Below are 27,488 nucleotides of genomic sequence, written 5' to 3' on the forward strand. Positions count from 1 at the left end.
TCTTATCTCTAGATTCAGGATTAGATTTAACCAAAGCATCCCTCATTGAGGGCGCTCTCCTGAATGTGATGTTAGGTAAATCGGGTAGCAGAAATTTGAGAGTTATATCTGTCAGAACAATTGGACAATGTTTGTAAATTATGTTTCGTAAGGCCTTGTGTTGTTTGCAGAATGTGGTAATGAGTCTGATTGGTTGCATGTTTTCATTGTTTGCCTCACAGCTGTTATCTGTGGTCTGAGGTTGCTTGGTGGAAAGGCAGAGTGCCCGAGAACAAAGATTTGCTTTGTCAAGGGCTTTTTTAAGTTTATGTTCTTTGTAACCACGGGCAAGGAACCGATTGGTAGCTTCTAGTTGACACTGTTCTAAGTCAGACGGGCGGCTACAAATCCGCCGTAGGCGGAGAAATTCCCCATAGGGTATACTGTGTATGAGATGGGGTGGATGAGCACTGCTGGCATGTAAGATAGAATTGCCAGCAGTGATTTTTCTATGTAGTTTAGTTTCAATGTGGTTGTCTGATATAAAGACCTCCACATCCAGAAATTGCACCCTCTCAGTACTGATAGTAGCCGTAAATTGTAAATTCATCAAGTTGTTATTGATGGATGCTACAAACAAAGAAGCCTCCTCTATGGATCCTTCCCAGACGATAAAAATATCGTCTATATATCTGCCGTAATAGCGGATATGTGCATCCCACATCATCTTATGGTCGACCCTGAGGACATGTTCCTCCCACCATCCAACCAAAAGGCAGGCATAGGTTGGAGAGAAACATGCCCCCATGGCCACACCCCTCAACTGTTTATACAAAACTTTATTGAAAAGAAACTGATTGTTATCAAGGCAAAGGCTAATCATTTGAAGTAGCATGGTATTGTGGTCTTTAAAATTGATGGGACGAGAGTCCAAAAAATGTTTGACAGCAGTTAACCCCTGTGAATGTAAAATACTGGTATAGAGGGAAGCTATGTCAAGTGTAATAAGTATGAAGGTGCGTTGCCAATCAATTGCCTGGATTTTATTTAAAAAATCACCTGTATCCTTAATAAAGGATGGCAGGGCGGTCATGTGCGGTTGGAGAAAATAATCGACATACTTAGACATAGCTTCCAGAAGGTTATAACTAGCAGAGATGATAGGTCTGCCAGGTATATATATAATCTACTGGCCAGTATATAGTTATAGTTAGGACCGTGTTTCCATAGGAAATCTGAACATTCTATTTTGAATGACTTTGGTGCCGGTTGACGAATCCTCGCGAATTTTTCAAAATAGGCGGGGCGCTCCGCTTTGCTCCTACCCTGAAAGTCTCGGGGTGATTAGTCGAGCGGGGGCCGAGAAAAAAGGGGGGTCCCAAAACGCGTTTTCCCCATGCATTTTTCCATAGGGACCTTTAGTCCAAGGTACAGCCCGAACTGCTGAACAGAATTACTTGAAATTTGGCAGAGAGGTAGTCCTCAGGTCAGGGATGTGCCTTTTGAATTTCTGGAGTCAATCTGTTCAGTAGTTCCTGAGAAAATTTCAGTTAAAAGTACATATATATCTATAAGCGCGCACCGTGCGCGCATGGTGACGTGCGCGAGCGCAATTCTGATTGATTGGTTGTCAGTAAACATTCTAATCGGTCGAAATCAGGAAGTGTCAGCCGCCATTTTGTGTCTCGCAGTCTGAGGCAGTGAAAAACAAAGGTGGAGAACGTGAAAAGGGGGCAGGGTGGACAGTTCCTGACCCCCTAGCCTTTGTCAGGGGGTCACTGAAGGACCCCCAAGGGTGAAAAAACATTTATTTTTTTTACGAAAAAGCGCGGGGTGCGCGCACGGCACGCACAACGCATCGTGGGCACTCGGTGCGCGAAGCGCACCGAGAGGCCACAGCGCGTGCACGCTGCATTTAAAAAACCTTGCAAATTCACTTAAAAAACCATAGGTTTCACACGTTATAGTTAGCTGGACATTTCCCTCGTAAAAAACCAATGAAATTCCCCCGTTCTAGTTAGTGCAGGCAACTATAACTCACGCGACCGCAATCCTCTGCTGATGAGGTCAGATATTACATCACTGATTACATATGTGTCTTTCTGAAAAATAAATATTTGTAATATATGTATAGCTAAAGATTAATGGAAGAAGACCTGGGTAAATAGGTGTCTAAATACATTGATGTAATATCTGACGTCATCAGCAGAGGATTGCGGTCGCGTGAGTTATAGTTGCCTGCACTAACTATAACTGGGGAATTTCATTGGTTTTTTACGAGGGAAATGTCCAGCTAACCATAACATGTGTGGAACCTATGGTTTTTTAAGTGAATATATATATTTCATCACGGAAAAAAGCAAAGGTTACAGGGATTATCTGAAAGAGACTGTAGTTATAGATTCCTTACCTTTAGAATTACCGCCAGGTGTCAGACTGGATCCAGTGATTTTTCTTTAGCAGTACCCCTGCACGTCAGTAGGTGGTGTCGGTCGACTCCGTTGTCGATGTCGTAATTGCCGGATTGACGTCACGGTGTCTATTTAGACGTGACCCCTGCGCGCTGACGCGAGTTCTTTCTTTTTCCGCGCCAGCTTGCCCAGATCCGGAGAGAGCTTGCCCCTTGGTCACTTTATGACTAATTTTTTTCTCGACTGTTTGTCGACATCTTTTTGAGTCTTCGACTCCTGGTAGCAGGATGTCACATCACTGAACCGGATTCAAGCCGTGCGAGGCCTGTAACTGCCTGATGTTGGTTACGGACCCCCACCTCGTGTGCCTCTGGTGCCTGGAGCACGACCACGACCCTAAGTCGTGCTCCGACTCCCGGATCCACCATCACCATTCGTCATCGAAGTCTTGGCACTCCTTGGGTAAGTTGAAGCACAAGAAGAAGGCGAAGAAGCACAGTCGGCCTTCGCCTTCTCCCCTTCCGTTGGCTGACGCGACGCGGGACCCGGAGCGTCGTCGCTCTCCAGCTCCATCTTCGGAGACTGCTTCTGGGACGTAGCGCTTCACGGCAACTTTGGGCAGCCCAACTACGCCAGCGCGCCTTAAAGACCCGCAGACTCTGCTAGGGGCCCAGGGCCTTTGATGCCAGCGGCTCCGGTACCTTCCCTGGCACCGATTCCAATGACGACACCCCCGGCGCCGGTTGTGCCCCCGACCGGCACCAATCCCAGCCTCATCCCTGACTTAGACTCGACGCCGGACCGACGTTGCTTGACGTCTGTACTGGCGCCGGGCGTTACGTTCTTGCCTCTGTTCATCACTGGTGTTCCCTTCAGGCCTTAATGGCAACCAGAGGAGGGTGAGGAGGTCGGGGAGGGGTCTGTGGACCCTTTGGCTGACCAGCCTGACGAGCCAGACTGGCAAAGGGAACTGCGTGATGCCAGTGGTTTGGATACCTCCCCAGATCTTGGCATGCTCTACCCCCCCCCCCCCACCGGGCACGGAGGAAGGAGCTTCACACGCAGAGGTGTTGCTTAGGGCAGCTGAGGCCTTGGGCCTGGAGCTGCCTACGGTGGCAGTCAGGACTAACCTCCTGACAGAAGTGCTTCAACTGGCAGCGGCCTCTTTGGAGCCCCTTCTGCCTTTTTCCCTCACTGATGTCCTTCTGGGCACTTGGTCTGAGGAACCTGACCATTAAGGGCCAAGCGGCGCAGAGTACACCTGAAATCCTCTAGTTCTCCTGCCATGCAATACAGAGACACTGGACACTCCGTCTGGCGTAAAAGATCGAGTTTTATTAGCTGCAGCTAGTACAGTTGTCCGTGAAGTCACACAGGGATGGGTTCACAAGAGACTGCTCCTGACCTCCGTGGCGCACAAGCTTTTATACAGTGAACTACAATGGATACAATGGATAACCTAAAAACATATAGAATTTGAGACATTGACAAATGTTACCAACAATGGTTTAAGCTAAAAACTGACTCGGGTTCCAGGTGATGTTTGTTGCTGGCCCCTTTAAGCAAATTGCAAAGAGAATCCACATGATACAGTTTACAAGGAGAGAAAACATGGTTGTATGTTCTAGAAAGACAGTCGTGAAGCCAGAGAATGCATGAGATGTGTAGCGAAGGGCAGTAGATAAGATAAGCGAGAGGAAAGAATGGTGTGAGCTAACAGATAGTTCGGGCGGGGATTATCCAGCTCAGACGTGAATTAGTGTATTCGGCCAGACCCTGACACTAGTTAATAAACACGGGACGAAAGGCTACCTGACACGCAAGGGCAGAAATGACAAAAACATCTCGTTTACCAGCTGCCTGAGTGAGGGCAACCTAAGATGGCGGAAAACACAAGATGGAGTCTGGGTGCGATCGAGAAACGACAAATTTCAGAACCTCAGACCCTCCTTTTGTCATTACTCAGGCAATAACACAATGACTGGGCTCATGTTAGTCTGAGTCGGAGTCGATATCAGTTGCCATAAGGTCGTTTAATTGTTGCTGGACCATGTTAGTATCTTCCATCCCCAGGTAGATAACAATCCCCATAACCATCCCATGAGGGACCAATCTCCTTCGTCCTGCTGGTTCGATGCGGAGATGGTATGTAATTTTGAGATGGGCTGATATACAGTCGGGGCGTCATCAGGAATGTATATACAGCAGCTTGATCCAATTAATTTACAGACTCCTCCTCGGTCTGCTAGGATCACATCTAGCGCAATTCTGTTTTGTAACGTCATGAGCCGGTCCGCTCGGAGTTCTGCAGTGATGTTACTTAAGGCACCTGCAGTATCATCGATGGTTGTCTCAACCACGCGAACAAATCGCCTAATGTTTCCGCTGTTAATCATTGGTCCCCAGAAGGGAATGAATACTTTGAAGAAATCTCCTCCCTCCTGGCCAGCTGTGTTTTTGGCATCAAATACGCCTCTACCATATCTGTGTCTGTGATGGTCTGAGGGTGCAGTATACGTTGGGGGAAGCAAGAATGCTATGTAACATGTTCCCGAAAAGTCAGAGGGGAGCCATGTATATGCTTTGTCATAGCAGACAAAATAGGTTCCTTGTGATGGGATCAATGGAGGGTTATTTTGAGACGTGAATACATATATCTGGGAACAGTTTTGTTGAGTGTCATTCTCCTTGCTATTGATTCGGAGGCAAAAGTTGCCTTGGTGGGGTACAGTCCATGCTGGGGAAGACTTTTCTTGTTTGGTCTTGTTATTAAGACTGGAAATGTAATGAGTTACATTCCAACCTTCGTAGGCTTTCTTTTCATCCAAAGGAATCTTACTCTTCCCTAGAATTTTAGCCATGGCCACTATACCCTTTATCAAAGTACTGTGGCTAAAATCCATTCCTTTCTCAAATGTACCTATCGGATATCGAAGTCTGTTGTGGTAGGCAGCCGTAAACATGGTCAGGTAAGCCCATGCTGAACCTTCATATGAGTAAGGCAATAGTAAATAGGGCATCCCTTTATGGGCAGTGTCAGGCATGAGTCCACATACCCAACAGTCAGATATGTTGACAACTAACTGGTGTTGGTGTAACAGCTGGATAAACAAATTATTTTGATACTCAATCCTTCTTATTTGTTCATGTGAGGAAAGGGCACTTATCTTGTGTTGAATTTTAGTGGGCCGAGAAGGTACAGAAGTAGATAAAGGAACAGTTTTTTAGTTGTAACACATGGACAATCCAACCTATACATGCTAGTAAAACACATAGAATCAGCAACACACACAAGGTTATGCCAAAACGACTACATAATGATTTACAATATTTGGTTTGCATATTCTGTCTCCTATCTACCTGACGTGATGTACCATCCATCCTGGCTAGAAACATTTGTTGCTCGCGGCAATCTTCCTCAATCACTTGGCTATTTGATAATCCTAAACCTAGCGGATCTTGACCATAAACCAGTTTCAGTCCAAGACTCCTACCGAGACCCTGCGATGGGGACAGATGGCACAAATACTATCTAAAAAGGAAAAATAGTTCATTGGTGGCAAAAGTAACAAATGTTCAAGTCTTTGCTTCAGGCCTGGTCCTCAGGTTGTATCGTTTCTTTGTTGGAATCGTTTGGTCCTGAAAGATTATTTCCGGATTAGTAGTGTTCACTTGTAGATGTAATGGGATTGTTCTTCGAAGAGTGTCATCACTTTCTTCCTCGGTCTGGGTGTCTTCCAGCCGTGCGTAACTAAATGGTACGAAACGGGGAGTCTTGTCTCCTTCAGATTCACCTATGCCCCCGCGGACCCACTGGTCAAAAGGCAAGGGCAAGGATACCTTTTTGCAATGCACGGCGTGGACCCAGTTTTTCTTGCCTTCTATCCTTACTGCTGTCCGCGTAGCCAGTAGAACCTGGCGAGGAGGCGACCAGCGAGGATCAAGATTTTTCTTTCGTTGAAAGTGCTTGGTGCAGTCCCAATCTCCCGGTTTGATAGAGTGACCTGGGTCTGTTGAGGCCTCTGGCAGAGCACTTTGAACCTGTTGGCGAAGAACACTTAATTTAGCAGTCAAGTCATGAAGGTAATCAATAAGCATAGGGTACGGTATGTCTGAGTACTTCCTAGGACGAGGAACTCCCCAAATATTGGCGGGGCGTCCGAATATCACTTCATATGGACTAAGTCCCATACGAGAGTGTACAGTAGTTCTGGTGGATAGTAAGGCCAATGGTAAAGCGTCAGGCCAGGCAAGACCTGTGCTGGCCTGAATCTTTGCCAATTTCAGTTTGAGAGTGCCATTGTAGCACTCTACCAAACCCGCTGACTGTGGATGGTTTGCCGCATGGAATTTCTGTCTAATACCAAGACCCGTACATACTTTCTGCATGATTTTGCCTACAAATTCACTTCCATTGTCACTCCAGACAATTCGCGGCAAACCGAATCTAGGAAAAAACTCTTTCAGTAATACTTTAGCAGTTGATACAGCTGTGTTATCTTTTAAGGGGTAAGCCTCTATCCATCTAGAGAATGCACATACTACCACCAGAACATACTTGAGATTGTTGCTTCGATCCATGTGTATATAATCAATCTGTAATACTTCAAAGGGGTACGTAGGGGGAGAGAAATGGCCTGCAGGAGTTGGAGTACCCTTCCCTGGGTTATGCATTAAGCATATGATGCAATGTTTTACCACATTGTCTGCACATTTCGGGATTCCTTCATTTTGCCAAACTGGAGCCAGGAGTTTGCATATGCCTTTAGCACTAATGTGAGCTGGTCCATGAGCCATAGTCGCTACAGGTAATATATATGCATCTGGCAACATCCATCGCTGATGCTCTGACAATTCTGTCCAACATCCATTCGAATCCAACATTCCCGTACTTTCTTTCCACTTACTCAATTCTTTCTCTGTAGCCTCTTCCTGAATCGTTCTTACGCTCTCAATTGTGTCCTCACACATTCCTCTTTCTGGGATCTGATTTGCAGGGCCTGCAACATACATGTGACTTGTGATGTCCCTAGCTGTGTTTTTCGCTATCTTGTCTGCGAAAGCATTCCCGCGACCAATGTCATCTGTGACTCTTTTATGTGCACTACACTTGATGATGGCAATTTGGGTAGGTAATGTGAGAGAGTCAAGAAGATCGGTGACCAACTGGCCATGCTGAATCGTCGTTCCATGGGAAGTAAAGAATCCTCTTTCCTTCCATAAACGACCAAAACTGTGTGCCACGCCAAAGGCATATTGGCTGTTTGTGTAAACATTCACTCTTTTCCCTTTCGACAGCACACATGCTCTAGTCAAAGCTATCAATTCTGCAGCCTGGGCTGAATTGCATCTGATACATGCTGTCTCCACTACTGTATGTAACGTGGTGACTGCATAAGCTGAGGTAGTCTCGCCATTGGGTAATTTGAAACAGGAACCGTCAACCCACAAGGTTCCATCCGGATCCTCGAGCGCAGTATCCTTTAAATCTATTCTTCCTTTTGTTTCTTCTTCTGTGCGAAGAAAGCAATCAGGATGATCCTGAGAATCTCTTTCATCTGGGAGTGGTAACAAAGTAGCTGAATTCATGGTGTTACATCGCTTTATATGTATGTGACTTGCCAAAAGAGTCAACTCGTAACCAGACAACCGAGCACTCGTGAGATGTTGTGTTTTAGTTCTATTCAATAAAGTGTCCACAGCATGTGGTACCATGACAGTGAGAGTGTGGTCCAATACTACTCCAGCTGATTGACGAATAGAGATTGCTGTCGCCGCCGTAGCTCTGAGACAGCTAGGTAACGCTTTAGCTACCGGGTCTAACGTAGCAGAAAAGTAGGCACATGGCCTCTGTTTGTCTCCAAATTGTTGTGTCAAAACTGATAATGCACAACCTTCTCTCTCATGGACATAGAGCGTGAAACATTTACTGTAATCAGGGGTACCTAACACAGGAGCAGAACACAGGGCTGATCGTAAGTCAGAAAAACTCTTCTGACATTCATCAGTCCATGGGAGTGGATGGGCGTGTCTTTCTGTGTAAATGCTAATAAAGGTTTGGCCAATAAAGAGAAATTAGGTATCCATTGTCTGCAGTAGGAAGTAATGCCCAAGAAAGCACGTACTTCTCTCTGCGTCGATGGTACCGACATGTGCGTAATTGCTTCAATGCGTTCGGGGGTTAGTCGCCTTCCCTCCTTTGATAAGAGATGACCTAAGTATGTAACTTCTTGGCACACGTACTGTAATTTAGAAGGTGATACCTTATGATTGAGATCAGACAAATGCCGCAACAATGCCACAGTCACATCTTTACACACATCCTTTGAATCAGTCGCGATCAACAAATCATCCACATACTGAATAAGAGTGGCTCCTGGAGGCAAAGGGAATGTATCAAACTGTGATTTAAGAGCTTGACTATAAATGGATGGACTTTCACAATAGCCTTGTGGTGCTCTCTTGAATCGGAAGCTTCGGCCTCCTAAACAAAATCCTAAAATATCTCTGCTCTCTTTAGCAATAGGAATGCTGAAGAAAGCGTTCTTTAAGTCAATCACGGTGAACCAAGCTGCTGAAGCTGGTATCATCGTCAGTAAGGCTGTAATGTCTGGGACAACAGGGAACTCTGGTGAAACAATTTTGTTCACCTCTCGAAGATCAATCACAAATCTATAGACTGGTGGTTGAGAAGGATCAGTTCGCTTAAGAATCGGAAGAATAGGGCTGTTACACACATTTCCTCTCGTTTCTTCCACCACACCCTTCTGGATCAAATCTTGAACAATAGCCAATAATGCTTTTTCACCTTCGTTGGAAATCTTATACTGAGCTATACGTGGCAGTTTAACATTAGGCTTGAGAGTGACAACATATGGTGGAATCGCAAGACGACCCACATCATTCGGACCCGTAGCCCAAAGACTTTCAGGAAGAGATAGTAATTCAGGTGGAAACTTCTCTCTAGGTAGATACATTGACGATGTTAGTTTCTTACCTAGTGTAAGATACACACCAGAAGGGGAGCAGTGTAACGTGGCATGTAACTTTTTCAACAGATCCAAACCCAATAGATTCTCACCACAACCAGTTGTAAGGATAAGTGATGCTTCCAGGTCATATGGACCAATCGAAACAGGTAAAGGGCAAGAGACTGGGTTACGAACTGGGGCGCCGGAAAATCCTACAGACGTGTTTATTAAGCCAGACAAAGGTGCCCCAGGGAGTTTAGAATGAATAATAGAACTTCTCATTGCACCAGTATCTAAAAGAAATGGCTCTGAAATACCCATTGCATTGACAGTGACATAAAGACCATTCTGATCTACTGGAATTGATACTACTCCCTTACTTTGTCCATGGCTGGCCTATTCATTTTGGAAACTTTTGTCGCCACCTTCAACATAATAGTCACTATAATATTGTGTAGACTGGACTCTCTGCTGGTCAAAAGAATTCACAGTGTTAGGAGAGGAAAAGGAACGCTTCTCTTGGAGGGACGTACCTCTACCTCTACCCCTGGAGACTGACTGGAAATTACCACGGCCTCGTGGGACAAACACTCCATTATTACGTTGGAGCAAAACTGGACAATCACTCTTAAAGTGTCCCTCTTCCTTACAGTAAGCACATTGGTTTGGACCTAGCATAGATCGGGGTACATAATGTTCGGGCTTCTGAAACACTTTCTGAAACTGTGGGGGCTGAGAAGACTGGTGCTGAGCAGGACGTCTAGGATAAGCCTGCTGTAAAAGAACCTTTGTTTTTAAATCTTTATTTTTCTTCTCCTGCTTATCTTTCTCTTCCTTGTCCCTGTTTTCATAATATTGTGCTGTAGCCAATATTTTAGCAGTAGAAGAAACAGCCCATGCACTCTCGGAACTTTTTAATTTATTCGATAATTCGGGAAGCAAGTTAAATACGAACTTGTCCACAAATAAGAGTTGTCCACCTTCCGTGATCATATCCTGGCCACTATGATCCAGAAAGGTCTCCTCAAAACGAGTGAAGAAATCGGAGACGCTCTAGTCTTTCTTTTGCTTACAGGCGGTTAACTTATCCCAATTTACTCGTACTGCAGGCATAAGAGTCTTCATTAAATCAATGATTCTACCAGGAAGTGCTGTAATCAGATCGTCAGGCTTTGCGCCGCCAACTTGTGCTGTATCAGCAGCTCTAATAGCTGCCCAAACACCACCTAGTTCGGCAGCATGATCTTCCCTACGAATTTTCGCCCATATTGCTTGTGGAACAACATTCCCAAATAACATATCAATGTCCGCTAAGTTAATAACGCAAGCCTCAACTGTCTGGGATAGCTCCTTATAATAGCCAGCAGGATTTTTACGTGGGTCTGGAAGTGTTTGTTTAAGGGCTAAAACTTCGGCTCTTTTCCAAGGTTCATGTACCCATATACGCTGGAAATGAGCAGCCACCGGCTGAGCACCACCTACCGCCTCTCTCCATACTGGGGGAACTTCACGCATTGGATAGTGTTTAGTTTTGTCAGTAAGATCAGTTTCGGGGAGTTTTAGAGAGAGAAATGAAGTCCTAAATTCAATCAGCATAACCACCGCTTTCTCAATGTCTGCTCCTACTATAAAACCTTTATCAAAATCGGCTTGGAGCTTCATCAGTTCCATAGGAGCCGTGTCTAATTCCATATCATCCCAACCCTTAGAGAGTGTCGCACATTACGTCAAAAACATATCTTTGAATGGGCTCTGTCCATTGACAAAAGGTGCTCAAAATATCCCGTGCACTATATATTGGACCTTTCTCAATCCATTTACGGGCGAGGGAACCTAATACTGCTTTTTCTTCCGTAAGAGGAAGCTGATAACGGGATTGTCGTCTAGAAAAAGACGGAGACAAATTCAGGGCTCCAATTAAGGGAGAAAAGAAACTTGTGACAGCATTTGTGAGTCTCCTCCGTGTATATGGAGAGTTTCTCACCAGAACAGGGGATAGAGAGGAATTTAAAGGAGATGGAATAACAGGAGAAGGAGAAAACAAAGGCTGAGGAAGAAGTGAAGTATTATTTGGCTGAGCAGGTCGCTGAGCAGCTGCTGGCTGAGCCATAGGAGGTGCATTAGGAGTTTGCACATAGGGTGGAGGAGAATTCAACAAACAAGACATTAAAGGGTCTTCCTCTATATCTTTACTCTTCTCTGAAGGGGAAGTAGGCAACACCGGATAGCATCTATCTACTGCCATGCGATGTTGTCTTTCTGATACCTCCCTAGCAGCGTCTACTTCGTTATTTCTTAACTGCTGGGCAGCCTGTAAAATCGACATATTTTTATCCTTTTAATCTCTTCTTGCTTGTTTCATTTCTTTCTGTTGGGCTTCCTTTCGCCAGAGGCGGAACGAGTCAAACATTGCCGGCCGGGCTTTTCTTCTAAACAAAATTGTTTCTAAATTGTCTAATATATTGGGCTCAAAAACTGCCATTTTGTGGCCACTGTAAAACACCATCTCTTCTGGTACATCGGACCCATGTTTTGTTAAAAGTAATGGGGCCAATACCATGTTTTGAATAGAGCTCATAAGTGGGAGTTCCAACCGGAGGAATCGGACAAGAGTCCTCGAGCTGGGAGTCCCTAGTACAACCTAAGCAACAAAATCGACGAAACTTACTTAGACCAGGCATCGTTATTTCTCTGGGCTATTCTACAAACTTCAAAAAGGGGGGGTGTGTCAATTCTTAACAAAACAGCACAAACGTACTCACCCCTTGGCTTCAATTATTGCAACAATTGAAATACAAAAAGAAAACTCAAAGACCCAAAAAACAAAATTTGTGGGAGCGACCCACAAATAAAATACTTAACTAAGTATCTTCTTACGCCAACCGGAGGTCCGTCTATCGTCTCGCTCTACCAAATCGTCACAAAAACCGGGGCCAAGGCAGGACGGCAGTAAGGACAGCAGTCGCAGCAGCCGTCTGAAAGGAGAAGCCACGCCGCAAAATCCTTCGGTCCACTTCCGACATACAGGGGTCAATCACGTGGGGCGCCTCCTCCGGATTTTCCTTGCGGGCCCCTCACGATCCTCTGGCTGCACCGCTACCACTGAAGCCGTCCCTTCGTGGTCGCCATTTGAGGAACCTGACCATTAAGGTCCAAGCGGCGCAGAGTATGCCTGAAATCCTCTAGTTCTCCTGCCTTGCAATACAGAGACACTGGACACTCCGTCTGGCGTAAAAGATCGAGTTTTATTAGCTGCAGCTAGTACAGTTGTCCGTGAAGTCACACAGGGATGGGTTCATAAGAGACTGCTCCTGACCTCCGTGGCGCACAAGCTTTTATACAGTGAAATACAATGGATACAATGGATAACCTAAAAACATATAGAATTTGAGACATCGACAAATGTTACCAACAATGGTTTAAGCTAAAAACTGACTTGGGTTCCAGGTGATGTTTGTTGCTGGCCCCTTTAAGCAAATTGCAAAGAGAATCCACATGATACAGTTTACAAGGAGAGAAAACATGGTTGTATGTTCTAGAAGGACAGTCGTGAAGCCAGAGAATGCATGAGATGTGTAGCGAAGGGCAATAGATAAGATAAGCAAGAGGAAAGAATGGTGTGAGCTAACAGATAGATCGGGCGGGGATTATCCAGCTCAGACGTGAATTAGTGTATTCGGCCAGACCCTGACACTAGTTAATAAACACGGGACGAAAGGCTACCTGACACGCAAGGGCAGAAATGACAAAAACATCTCGTTTACCAGCTGCCTGAGTGAGGGCAACCTAAGATGGCGGAAAACACAAGATGGAGTCTGGGTGCGATCGAGAAACGACAAATTTCAGAACCTCAGGTCCAAGCCCAGCACAGGGGCTCCTGTGGACAGGATGACTGCCCAACGCCACCGCCTGCCCCCGGGCGACCCACTTTTCCTCTCCCAACACCCTGACCCCGAGAGCTTGGTAGCCCAAGCCTCGTTCTCAAAGAGCGCATTCCCTACTGCTCCCCCAGATAGGTAATCCACAAAGCTGGACCACCGTGAGAAGAAAATGTCTTATTCCGCCAGCTTAGCGCTGCCGTTGGTGAACACTGCATGTCTTTTGGGACGTTATACCCATATAGGGTGGGATACGGTTGTGGAAGTGCTGCCACATTGCCCTGAGGAGGCCCAGGCCATTGTCACCTGTGCTGTGGCTGAGGGTCAAGACGCAGCTAAGTTCACCTTTAGATGTGGGCTGGACACCGCCAACTCTTTCGGCAGAACGGTTTCCACGTCAGCAGCCTTGAGACGCTACACCTGGATGACGACATTGGGTTCCCCTGCGGATGTCCAATCTGCCCTTCTGGACATGCCCTTTGATGACGGTTGACTGTTTGGTGACAAGGCGGACTCTGCGCTCGAGCACTTCAAGGATTCTAGGGCTACGGCCAGGTCCTTGGGCCTTGCAGCAACTTCTCGTCCCACGCAGTCTGCCTTTCGCCCCTTTCGTGGCTACAGAAGGGGTGCCCCACCACATTCGACCTAGTCTAGCCACCGGGTCACGCAAGCTGCCTAGCCTATGCGTGGCTGCGGAAGCGGGACCCAGTGACGTGGGTCTGGGGGCCAGCGGGCCAGTGGGCAGGCCAGTCCACCCATAACCACCCTGCAGCAGCCTCCAAACCCTCCTAGTCCGATCTTGCAGGGCCACCAGAGGTTAGTGGGCACCAGGATTCACCATCACCTCCCCCACTGGCTGAACATCACGTCGGACAGGTGGGTTTTTCAGATAGTCCAAAAGGGCTACTCCCTCCCCTTCGAGACTAGCCCTCCCTCCATTCCACCAGCCTTTCCTTGCATGTCGGAGGATCACTTGGCCCGTCTCTGCCAGGAAGTTGCAGCTCTCATGGCCATGGGAGCTATCGAAAGGGTCCTAGTGCCAGAAGTAGGTCGTGGTTGCTACTCCCACAACTTTCTGGCACTCAAGAAGGACAAAGGCCTGCGTCCTATCTTAGACCTCAGGGCCCTCAACCGCTTTCTTCAGAAGGAGAAGTTCAAAATGCTCACGTTGGCTCAGGTCCTGTCTGCCCTTGACCCTGTAGACTGGATGGTAGCGTTGGACTTGCAGGACGCTTATTTCCATAGCCCCGTCCTGCCAGCCCACAGGCGTTACCTGCGGTGCACAGTAGGCAACGAGCATTTTCAGTTTACCAGGCTCCCCTTTGGCCTTACCAGCACCCCTCGGGTGTCCACGAAAGTGATGGCAGTGATCGCAGCTTATCTGCACAGATCAGGGGTTCGACGACTGGCTGTTGAATGTGGGCTCGCCCCAGGCTGTCGTCTCCCACCTCCTGACTACGGCGGAACTCCTACATTCGCTGGGGTTCATTATCAACGTGCTAAAGTCACACCTGACTCTCTCTCAGAAGCTCCCTTTCATCGGAGCAGTTCTGGATACAGCGCAGTTTCGGGCTTATCCTCCCGAGCACCGAGTCCGGGATATTTGGGCTAGGATACCAATGTTTCAGGCTTTATCTAGGATTTCAGTGAGATTGACTCTGAGGCTGCTGGGCCTCATGGCCTCCCGCGTCCTTCTAGTGGATCATGCCAGGTGGCATGTGCGGGCTCTGCAGAGAGACTTGAAGTTACAGTGGGCGCAGCATCAGGGGAATCTTTCCGATGTCGTCCAGATCTCGAGGGGACTGCACGTCAATAGTAGGGAAGGCTCACGAACCAGGATTGGATCAGCGGCAGATCCCTCTCCCTTCCCCAACAAGAGTTCACAGTAGTGACTGATGGGTCACTCCTTGCTTGGGGAGGCCACCTGGGAAAGGCGGGTCTGTGGTCTCCGGCGGAGTCCAGCCTCCACATCAACCTTTGGAGCTACGGGCAATCCGTCCTGCACCGAAGGCATTCCTTCCTTCTGTCAAGAGAATAGTAGTGCAGGTGTTCACAGACAACACCACGGCCATGTGGTACTGCAACAAACTGGGCGGGGTGGAGTTGTGGACCCTATGTCAAGAGGCTCTTCGCCTTTGGACATGGCTTGAACATCAGGGCATATCTCTGGTGGTTCAACACCTGGCAGGTTCTCTGAACGCCAGGGTAGACGAGCTCAGCCGTCGGTCCATGATGGATCGCAAATGGCGTCTTCACTTGGAGGTAGTGCAAGGTTTCTTTCAGCAGTGGGTAGAGCCTTGGTTAGATCTGTTCGCTACCGAAAAGAATGCGCAATGTCAGCAATTCTGCGCGTTGGAATTTCCAAGGCGGCGCTCGCTCGGCTATGCTTTTCGTCACGATTGGAATTGCGGGCCCCTGTATGCCTTTCCATCTGTACCACTTCTGCCCAGAGTGCTGAAGAAGGTCAAGCGCTGCTGGGCCCAAGTCATTTTTGTGGCTCCGGACTGGGCACGAAGAGTCTGGTACCCCGAACTCTTGAGCATGGCCATTGATCCTCTGATCAGACTGCCTCTGCTGGAGGAGCTTCTGTCGCAGCAGCAGGGGACTGTACTCCACCCGAACCTGTTCAGGCTCCACCTTCTTGCATGGAGATTGAGCGGCGACAGTTGACAGCTTTCAACTTTCCTCCGGAAGTTTGTAACGTCATGTTGGCTGCCTGGCATCCTTCCACTAAAACGGTATACGCCTGTAGATGGACTAAATTTGGCGCATGGTGCGCTGCAAAGGCTGTGGATCCCCTTTCTGACCCTCTTTAGGAGGTTCTCCTATTCGTTCTCTCCTTGGCCCAGCAGGGCTCTGCTCTGGGTACTCAAAGGTTACCTTTCGGCCATATCTGCCTTTCTTCGCCTTCCTGTTCAACCATCTCTTTTCATGTCCCCTATTGTAAACCGATTCCTAAAGGGCATTACTCACCTCTTACCTCCTGCTCCATTCATAATGCCCCAGTGTGACTTGAACCTGGTCTTAACATATCTCATGTGTGCTCCCTTCAAGCCTCTTCACAACTGTGCTCTTCGGCTCCTCACTCTGAAGACAGCTTTCCTTGTTGCCATCACCTCTGAACGCAGAGTGAGTGAGCTTCAAGCTCTCATCTTCCAAACCTCAGTTTCTGGCTGTTCATCCGAACAAAGTGGTCTTTCGCATGAAGTCCTCTTTTCTTCCCAAAGTGGTTACCTCTTTCCATATAGGACAGATCATCACTTTACCCACCTTCTTCCCGCCTTTGCACCCTTCCAAGGAGGAGTACAGACTCCACCGTCTGGACCACAAACGTGCGTTGTCTTTCTATCTCGACCGCACAAAGGATTTCCGGGTGGACGATCAACTCTTTGTTGGCTATGTGGGCGCTAACAAAGGTAGGGCGGCACAAAAATGTACCATCTCTCAGTGGGTTGTCCTATGCATTAAGATCTGCTATTCCCTAGCAAGAAAATAAGCTCCAGTGGGACTGCGGGCGTGGAGTCCCACTCATTGACATCTGTCAGGCAGCCATGTGGGCATCCCTGCACACTTTTACTAAACACTGTTGCGCAGACAGCCAAGTCCGGAGAGACGGCTATTTTGGCCGTTCTGTTCTCCAGGACTTTCTGGTGTGAACTTAGTTCGCAGACCCACCTCCGGGGTTGACATTGCTGGGGTATCTATTCTAAAGGTAAGGAATCTATTACTACAGTCTCTTTCATATTAACAAGTTACTTACCTGCGGTAACGTTGTATCTGTAAGAGACATATGTAGTTATAGATTCGTTACCGCCCACCCTCCCCATTCTGTGAACTGACTTCTAGGGATAGGGACTTCATTCCAGGGCCCTAGTTATGTGCACCAGTGGTCAGTGTCTTGCAAGGCTCTGCGCTTCTGGAGTGGAAAGTCGTGTCAGAACTGACGTCAGCACGCACGGGCGGCATCTAAATAGACACCGTGACGTCATCCCAGCGAACACACGGACGGGGAGTCGACCGACACCCCCTACTGACGCTCAGGGGTACTGCTAAAGAAAAATCTCCGGATCCAGTCTGATGCCTGGGGTTAATTCTAAAGGTAAGGAATCTATAACTACATATGTCCCTTACAGATACATTGTTACAGAAGGTAGGTAACTTGTTCTTATTGTTTGGCTGACATTTCACTTGTACAAAACCAGAGAAATTCAGCTGTTATAGTTAGCTGAGCTAACTATTACTGCAATGCACTGCTTATGACCTCAGATATTACATCACTCATGACATTGTCAGTGATGACATCATCCAGTGACTGTGAGTGTTTTTTAAAAGTTTTAGTGTTAAATATTTATACCAAGGTGTATTGGTGAATCAGTGGGTGTATGAGTGACTGTATGGATGACTCAGTTGGTGCATGACTGACTATAAGTGAGTGATTAAGTGTCTCAGTGAATGTCTGGGTGAGTGACTGGTTGTGTGAAAATGTTTACCTGTCTATTCAGTTGATGTCATAGTGGGTGTATGAGTGTGTTAGTGGATACATGAATGGCTATATGGATGATTGATTGGTTGTCTGAATACATCTATGGCTGTCTAGTTGGCTGTGTATGTGGGTGAGGAGGTGTCTGCCTGTATGGATCAGTGACTGGGTGAATCAGTGGCTGTATGGGGTAGTGTTGCGTGTGTGAGAAGTTGTATGGGTGAGAGTGTCTGTTTGGGTGTGACGGTGATTGCATGTGTTAGTATGGGTGAGTAACTGAGTATGTGAAAGTCAGTATACATGAGTGACGGCGTATATGAGTGACTGTATGCGTGAGTGAGTGAATGTGAGAGTGGCTATAGAGATGAGTGCATGCTTCTGTCAGTGGCTGTATAGCTGAATGAGCATGTGTTACTATTTGTATTGGTAAATAAGTGGGTGGGTTTGTAACTGTGTGGGTGGGTAAGGGGCTGTATGTATGGGTGAGTGTCTAGGTGTGTGAATAGTTCTATGGTTGACTCGCTCAGTGTGTGAGCACCTGTATGGCTGTATTAGTGGATATGTCAATGGCTGTATTAGTGAGTGAGTGGGTCTATGAGTGGCAGTATGGGTGAGAGAGTGGATGTGTGTATAGATCAGTGAGCTGGTGTGTAAGTACTGGTATGGCTCTGTGAATGGTTGTGTGGGAGGTGCAGTGGGTGTATAAAAGATTCTATAGGGGTGTGAGTGGGTGCGTCAGGTGCTGTGGATGATGTCATCACTGATGTCATGAGTGATGCAATTTGAGATATCATCAGTGATGTCACTGACCATGTCAGGAGTGATGCAATATGTGAGGTCATAAGCAGTGCATTGCGGAGGCGCAAGTTATAGTTATCTCAGCTAACTATAACAGCTTAATTTCCCTGGTGAAATGTCAGCCTAATTAAATGTCCCTGAAACCTGTGTTTTTTTCAGTGAATTTCTAAGCTTTTTTAACTAGCAGTCACGTTTGCAGAGTGGTGGGGAAATGGGTCTGGGCATACGACCAGCTCTCAGGAATTCCGTTGCGTAGGACTTACAGAAGGTACCAGAAGGGGCTTCTCGGCCACCAGGGTCCCTCTGGAGTAAAGTGGCCTTCATCCCCCAACCAGTAGTGCTCCAAGAGGTGCGTTTGCAGACTGGTTCACAAAGGGGGCGTGGCCTACGAAGACCACTTCGCAATCCTACTGTGTGGGACTTACTGGAGGTAACAGGAGGGGTAGTATATAGATGAGTCAGCAGACTCTCAATTCAAAACACAACGCACACATGTAAATCGGTGAGAGAGCCTCACCTGTAGATTTATGGCGCCAAACACTGGCAGGTTATTTGGAGAGGAAGTGCCAAGCCACAAGTGTATAGGTGCAGCCTGGACACACCTAGAGGTGGGACAGGAATCTCACCTCTCCACCACAGATGTTTGTTATCGTCGCCCACACATGATGCTGCTTCTTGTAAAATATTTGACCTTACACAGTAGTTATGCTGCATTCCACCTGGTTTACAACACAGCAACGGATCATAAGCAGATGAACAATAATCAGATGCAAAGATATGTGCTTGGCACAAAGAAAACAATCTCGGGATCTGAGATTGGACAGCACTTAATGTGTCTGGACCACAACCTGGGAATTTCCAAATATGAAGATAGTGGGAAGGGTTGAGCGCTCACTGCAAGTCACCGGTTCCTTTTTTATTTTTGTTTAACTTTTTTACCCCTTTTTTTTCTCAACTGGTTTTTATTGGCATTTGTTTTGATAAGTACATATACAAAATAGGCCAGATAACATACCACAATTATTTTTGCGTGTAAAGCAATGGCACCAAAGCTGGGGGGAAAAAATAAAAATAAATACAAATTCATTGTTACTGGAGAATTGTAACATGAAATAGATGTTGCACCACCCAGCATTTGTGGTATAGAAAGTCCTCTAATATCAACATTAGGGTGAGCAGTTGTTATATGTACAAACCATTTCCAAAATAAATTGTCACAACAGAAGATCAAGGATGTCAACAAGCAGATAGGGGAAGAAAAATGTTTTAGTAAACATTGCTATAACAACCGTATTAATAAAAGGTGACAAAAGAAGCTAGGGGTGCACTCGTTCACAGTGGAGGATGCTGCAACACACGTGCCACTGAGGCATGGTGAGTCACTAGGTATTAGTGGAATAAACATCTGGCAGTATAGAGGTAAAGCTCTCCACTACCTTCAGGTCGAGTTTGCACTATATACAAGCAACATCCTTTGATGGTGGGAGAGGGACAGGCAAGTAGCCACAGAGGAGCAGGAGGGAGCAAGCAACAGCGAGAGGAGGGTGATTTGGGGACATGCAGGGGGGTGGTTGTACAATTGGAACATCATGCAATTGCTGATGACGGAGTGGGAGAGGGCAAGAAAAAGAACCTCAATCACGTTGGGAGCAGTGGATGGACACGGATTAAGTTGAATCAATCTCTGCTTGGTCCCTACTCCACGGCAAGCATCGAAGTGACGTTTTGGCTGCAAAGAAGAGGGACACTGAAGCAGATAAATGGTAAGCAAGGGGTGGGCTCCAAGTCCATTTTGGATACAAGAATTTCCTGCAAGCCAGGTGCATGCGCTAGCACATGCTCTCGCTGGCTGAACCCTAAAAATACTAGACAGACGTAGAGAGGTGCACAGCGACTTCACAGCTAATGAGCACTTGGAATTCTACCACGCAATAGCATTGGTTAAGGTGCCACCAATGCTCCAATCCTGCCTCCCACTTCACAGACACCTTCAATCATTCAGCCATAGGATTGGTGGTTATGGGATGCAGAAATGCAAAAATTATGGAGAAATTGCATGCATTAAAACATCAACCAACATACAGCAAGCGTTGCACCGAATTTGCGAACCGTCCTTGCAAGTAGAGCACAAGTGATCACTTTAGTCTTCCTCTGTCCTCTGTCACCTTAAACCCTTGGTTCTACAAAGCCAGCCGACAAGATCACCTTTGCGAGGCAGAGCATGTGTAAACATTCTAAATTTTGTATGCTGTATGCTATGAATGGAGAAAGTCTTCTCCATCTTATTTAATGATATTGCAAGAGTTACGTATAAAACCCAGTGACATCAGTGCTGTACAGTGGCATACAGTAGAAGTATGTGCAACTGACAGAAGCAACAGGGTTGGGGGCGAGTGTGAGGAGACTGAGCGAGTGAAAGCACAAGCACTCGTATGGCGTGCTCTAAGACAAAGAAAAATAGCCCCTAAAACAGGAGCAGTGGATTAACACAAGTACTTGGTCCATGCTCTAGGAGGGAGCGGGCAAACACAGGAAGAGGCATGACGCATTCATGATATGGGCAAAATGGAATAAAGGATACCAGGGCGACGTAGAAGTGAACAAATAGTAAGCCTGTGGACAGGATATAACCCACTGATTGCTGACAACATGTCTCGAAGAGACAGCGCATACGCTGTCTAGCCAAGACCTAAAAATGAAACAGCATTCAGAGGGGAAAAAATAACTAGCAAAGCCAATGGTTAACCCTTACTTGATAGCCCATTAGCTTGGCCTTCTCTCTGTCTGCAGGCACTCTTCCATGTATTGATTCAGAATCTTACCATGTGTAAGAAAGGGAGACTACCTACTATGAGAAAAAACGTCTAAATTTTAAGCAACTTGCATATTAGGCAGACTTTAGAAGATTTCTGTTTCTGTCCTGCTCTTTGCCTTTGTACGGTGTATAGTCTAACTAGCTGGGTGCATTTTGATAATGTCCCATTCTGTGCTTTTTTGTATTTGTATTTCTTATCATTCGATTGGTTATTGGTCTATACTTCTTTATTGTTATCTTTAGTATAGCATATCCGAGAAGTATATTGTGAAGATATGGTATTTAATATCCTGAAAACCGGTAACTGCCAGATTAGAAAATTAAGGATATTCTTACATGGATTCAGGCGTGCAGCAGTATTTTGTGCTAAAGGAAACTGCAGCATTTAATTGTAAAATAAATCACATGCTGGTGTTCATTTTTTAGTAACAATTTCAAGTTTCTAGTTTACTAAATGTTTTGCTGCAAATTGTATGTATGCCATTTTTTTGTTTACATCTACATTGAACTCATGTGCTTCATTGCGGGTGCTAAGGTACTGTTTCATTGAATAAGTAAGTATTGTGCTGATTCTGGAGTATAGAGTCCCATTCCGAGACTTCATCTGGAGTATTAAGCCCTGTTTTAGTGGTTACACCCAAGGTGTCTTTAGTGTTGTACCCAGTTGTGAAGCCACCTCAATAGTACATTGCCCATAACAGGAGTTTAATCTGGATTGTTGTGTACTGTACTGTGGCCATATCATAAGTTGGGCGCAGCTCTGGAAGCCCCATCTGGAGTGTTGCCCACTGCTGAAGGCCATATCCAAAGTTCTGTTTAGTTCAACAAATTCAGGCTAAGCACAGAGTGGAGACAGTCTTTACATGTGCTACCAAAATGGTGTGCTCCTTAAACCGTCATTCATATAAAGCAAGGCTTAAGATGTAAAGTTGTATATATAGCAATAAAGGAGTGATAGGAGTTTACATTGGATCTTTCTATTTTGCAGGATATGTGCCGCATTGCTTTAACCTACTGCACCCTTATCCAGAAGCGGGCGGAAGAGTTGGCCGTCCAAGGAGATGAGGGAGATGCCGCCGACAAGGTGCGATCCTCTATCCAATCCCTATGTGCATCCTTAGGGTATCTATGCAGGATATCGTGCTTAGCAATAAGTGTTCTAAATTCTGTTTCAAATAATGTCAGTTTTCATGACTGATAGTGTGTTTGTGTTTTGGGGTGGTGGTAACTGGGTGTGCGTGAGGCACCAGCGCGTGTGACTGATGCAGCCCTCTGGAATTGATGTTGCCAGACTGTTATATTGGGGAACAGGGAGTATTTCTGACAGGCCAGTGACTAAAATGGTGGCATGTGACTGACCTTCGAGCAACAAGTCCTAGTGGCTTTCATGAAACACTTTCTTTTCTAGAGATATCCTCTTCTCTTTTGGCTAATAAGACCAGTGAATATATTGCAGCTCTTTTTAATCCTTATCATCTGACATGCCTGTTGTTATCTCTATCTTCTCTGTTGCAGCTCTGTGTGGTAGTGAACAACATTGAGCAACTGCGCCTGGTCGTGCTGGCATTGCCGAAACAGTTAGACTGGAAGGGGCTGGAGCAGCGCGTCTCCGAGGTCATTAGGTCCGAGCAGTTCCAGAACACGCTGCACCACCAGCTTGAGGGTGCCGTCGCCTGCCTGGACCACGAGATCCGTGATGTGGTGCAGGCCCTGGCGCACAAGGTAGATATGAGGCCATGTGGTTGAATGTCTTTGTATGTACAGCTCTCAAGAAAATACTGCTTACTCACGTGCTACTATAATAAAACCAGATTCACTCTGCAAAATCTGCAGATTCTACTTTAAATACACTTGCACCCTGCACAGTCTGCAGGGTACACCGACACAATACTACCTCCTCTACATCACCCCACTTCCCCATCATTAAAGGCAAGTTGTAGAAAGCAGGTTCATGGTAAATTTTATTTTTATTTTAAAAGGAGTGTAACGTTATGAAAAGAGAGAGTGGTCCGGGCTTGTAGCAAGCTGTTTTTTTATATAGTAGTGCCAATCTAAGGGCACACCATGCAAAAAGTACAGACGACCTTTATTTGTTTACAGGGCTTTAATTACTAATCCCAAGGGCTCTAATTGTGGTAGTGTGGTCGAGCAGCTTAGGTTTATCAGAGGGTAGTGCAAACCATTTGTTGTACACACAGAGTCAATTAATAAGACCAACACTCAAGAAGAAATTTGAGACAAATAAAAAAAAATAACAAAAGATTTTTATATAATTTTAGACACCATGATCATTGGAATCAGGTACTTTCGGAGTTATAGATTTTTGCAGAAATAGAAAAATAGTGATATAACATAGTGAACCAGTAAATTTTGGTGTTATGTGAAATCCGGAGCCTTGCGCAGATATACTGTATATGTCAAATACATGTGCAGTTATAGTATTTGGTAGTAGGATAGTGTGTGTGTACACAAGTCTGAGTACTAAAGCCAATGGGATCTATTTTGGATGCTCCTGATTTAGCATAGCGCAAGACGGATGATGAGGACAGCTTCCCCAAATAGTGGAAAGGTATTGCTTCCATTACTGTGGTTGGAAGGGGGAGATCCAGGGACTCGAGTGAGGAGAATTGAGACTGAGCTACCTATAGAAGTTTCAGGAAGACTTTGTTTGCAAGGAGCTGCTGATTATATGCCCCTGAGCGCTGGGTTTTGATAGATGGCAGGGGTAAAGCTTGAGACTGTGGGTTTAGTTGTACAAGGCGAAGACGTTTCTAATTCAGGGCTGCCCACCAAAAGTGATGAGATGATGGTCAAAACAGGCTATGGAGAGAAGGGAATTTGTGGCTCTGGAACAGCCGATCATGAGAGCCTGCAAGATCATCCAAATTAGAGATGGTCTTGAGCCCTATCTTGCCAAATTCAGAAATCCTTAGAAGAGAGCTCTCTTCCCTCCAAATTCTGAATGGGCACAGTACGATGCATGTTATGTTTTCCACCAGGGCAATCCGACCCGAACTCTGTATTAATTTGCCCTTGTGACAGCAGGTCACTACAGACTTTGGACCATATAATTCTATTCTGTAAAATGTATGAATTCCCCTGAAGAAGAAATCTGTTGCCCATCTTAAGGGCGCCGGGTTTTTATCCATATAGACTTGCTTTTCTTTATCTTCAGATGCTTGCTGATCCTGTTGTTACAACTGCTGTTGGGTCGTTTTTGAAAATCTCTTTGTATTTGAATGCCACACTAAATACATGGCCCCAGTTCAAGTTTTATCATGTAAATAATAGCTATATGAAATGGACTTATACCCTGCTTTTATGTGATTTAAGTCATTTTTATGATAATTTTAAAGGTTTATGTAATAATCTGGCTTTTATTACTGTGATATACAAGCTTTTATATTGATGATTTTTTATGTTTTTGTATTATTATTAATTAATAATCGAATAAAGATTACCCCTAAGACAGTAGATCCACATCTTCCGTCTACACAGCGTTTACAACAGTGGGACCCAAACAACCCCACTTTGTTCCAGTTTTAGGTTCTTCATGACAAGGAAGGGTGTGCACCACAGAGTACTCGAAAGACTGCTCAGTGGCCAGCGCTAGTGTCTGCCTGGCGGTCATTCTTCCAAAGGTGAGGGGATATCACCTGAGGCATGCGCTTTCTGCTGTAGGAGCTGAGGGTCTACTTATTTCCGAGAAGTCTGCCTTCCTGCTGAGACAGGAAAGAATTTCTGTGGTCCTGCTGTAGAAAAGACTGTTCAGAAGGAGGAACCCAGCACATTCCTGGTCTGAGGAAAAAACCAGAGAAAGCAGACTGCCTGAAAGAGCAAAGACAGGAGTGAGAACTGTGAAAGACTAAACACATCGGCTTCATTTACCTTGTTGCCTGTAACGACCCATGTTGGGGCTGCAACTGCCTGCCGTGTGCGTTGGCCCAAGATGGGCTCCATCTTCTTACTGACGGTATAGGCCTAGGTCGGGGCTGCAGCTGCCTACCTTGTGCATCAACCGTAAGATGGGTTGCAACTGCCTGCTGCGGGCATTGGTCTAGTTTGAGGCTGCAACTGCCATGCGAATCAGCCCAGGCCAAACCACAACTACCTGACTATGTATACATGTCTAGTTGTGTTAATTGGTCGGGCAACAACTGCCTTGCCATGCATCTTCATCAGCCCAGAAGTGGACTATGAATACTGACAGTGTCTGCACTAGAGGCTGCCAGGTGGCATCTGACAGTTCAGGGAGTTTGCGCTTAGTGAAGATGGGGGGGGGGGGGGGGGGGCTCCTACCTGCAGCCTGCCACTGCAGATGCGTTGAGGTGAGCGCAAGGATTAAAAACTGTTCTCCTGCTCATTGCGACAGTGAAGATAGGACAACAGTGAACTGATTGCACTTTTGACTGGTGTGCACCTGAGTTTTATTTGTACTTCTGGTAAAGCTGCTGGGGGGCAATCCTGGATTGGGTTTCCCTGGTGGGAGAAAGCATGGAGAGGAGGGATAGGGTGTAGCACTCACATAGGAGTCATGATCAGGAGCATCACCTTGTATATTTGAATTGAATTGTCCGGTATTAAGTACTGCAATGTAGTTAAAGGTATTTTCTTTTTTTGAAAAGACAAGTACTGGGTTGGACATTAAACGTATCGTCTCTGTTGGTAATTGCTGTGCTCTGATTTCATGCCCCTCACACTGCCTCACTGAGAAGCCTGAGGCTGTTCACACTTGCTACTCTGAGAGTCAAGTGTGGAAAGGGTTGTACTTGGCGCAGGTTACAAAACTGAAGCACACCCATGACAAGTAACCTCAGCAGCCAAGGTTAAGGGTCTAGTAGTCCATCTCTGCCCTTCGGCCCCCCAAAAGGGGTCTAATATCAACTAATTTGCTGTTTCCATTGGGGAACCTGTCAGATATGCCAATGGAGACACTTCCTCGGCTTGGCCTCCCCTGGGAATCGGACGGGTGCGATACCAAGGGAATCAAACTGGCCCATACAGCCTAAGTCTTCTTAGTTTTAAACCTGGGGAGGATGATTGTACGTAAGTCCATACATTTCTGTAAGGAACTTCCTCTCTCCTTCATGGGTAGGGTCGCTATCGAAATGGTCGTACTCCCTAGATGCGCATCGGGTAATCCTCTACTCCATCACCCGGCATTATTTTAAAATTATAGACCGCCTAGTGGTGGAACTATTATGGGCTAATAAACGGAAGTGTGTTGGCCCCTCTACCCTAAAACGAATCTGGGCCCAGGGAGGACTGGAGATCCTTCAAATAGAACTGCACTATATAGCTGCACATTTGCAGCATGCAGTCCACTGTCTTGACCCGGAAGATAACTGGAAGAAGCTCCTTTGTGGCTCCCGCTGGGAGGAGGGAGGTGAGGAGGTGAAGGGGGGTAGATGCTCCCTGTCCTATTGATGGGCGGTAGGAGAGTATCCCCAGACACACCTTATATGGTGCCCCTAATGTGTGAATTGTGGGAAGGGGTGCCCCCTAGAGTATTACGAAGGGCACCATATGCCCAAAGCCTGCCATTATCGTCCCTGCAGGCCGTTCTAAAGATGGCGGACACCATGTCTGTCCAAAAATGGTAGGATGCGGGCTGTAACATACTAGGAAATATTTACCCCAATGGGTGGTTCATCACCTGGGATGATGGCATAGATTCCTTTGCCTTGGGTATGGGTCAATACAGGCAATATGCGAAGATCTTGGCTACTGCTCGGGACCTTCGGCTGACTTTCCCAGATGCACCACAACCTTCAGATACATTAGTGACGATGTTGAGTATGGCAGGAGGGCGCAGGCTGATTTCTTTTCTCTATAAGGCCCTACGTGCTTACATTCCGGCTGCGACGCGCAACATCCAAACCAAATGGCAAGAAGTACTGGATGGCCCTATGACCCCAATAGATTGGACCCGGGTACACAAGGGAGTAAAAGTGGTTCGCTCCAACTCTAGATTTAAATTGTTGCAATACAACTACGTACACCAAACCTCTCTGTCTCCCAAGACACTACATACCATATACACTACACGCATCAGTAATTACCCACATTGTGGAGAAACAGAGTCGAATTTCATACACATGGTATGGTCCTGTGGAACGCTGACACCCTACTGGCAAACTGTGTTAAGGGATGCCA

General features: G+C 46.3%; 1 protein-coding gene across 4 annotated transcripts in view; it reads left to right on the plus strand.

Moving 5' to 3' along the window:
- UNC13D (unc-13 homolog D) overlaps positions 1–27,488 on the plus strand; it is a 697,875-nt gene that overhangs the window by 481,841 nt on the left and 188,546 nt on the right. For all 4 annotated transcript variants that reach the window (XM_085616967.1, XM_085616965.1, XM_085616968.1 and 1 more), the window contains exons 23-24: positions 22,321–22,416; positions 22,848–23,054. In XM_085616967.1, the coding sequence (XP_085473093.1) occupies positions 22,321–22,416; positions 22,848–23,054 (303 nt within the window). The remainder of the gene's footprint in view (positions 1–22,320; positions 22,417–22,847; positions 23,055–27,488) is intronic.

This window comes from Triturus cristatus, chromosome 7 (genome assembly GCF_964204655.1).
Source record: "Triturus cristatus chromosome 7, aTriCri1.1, whole genome shotgun sequence".
Lineage (NCBI taxonomy): Eukaryota > Metazoa > Chordata > Amphibia > Caudata > Salamandridae > Triturus > Triturus cristatus.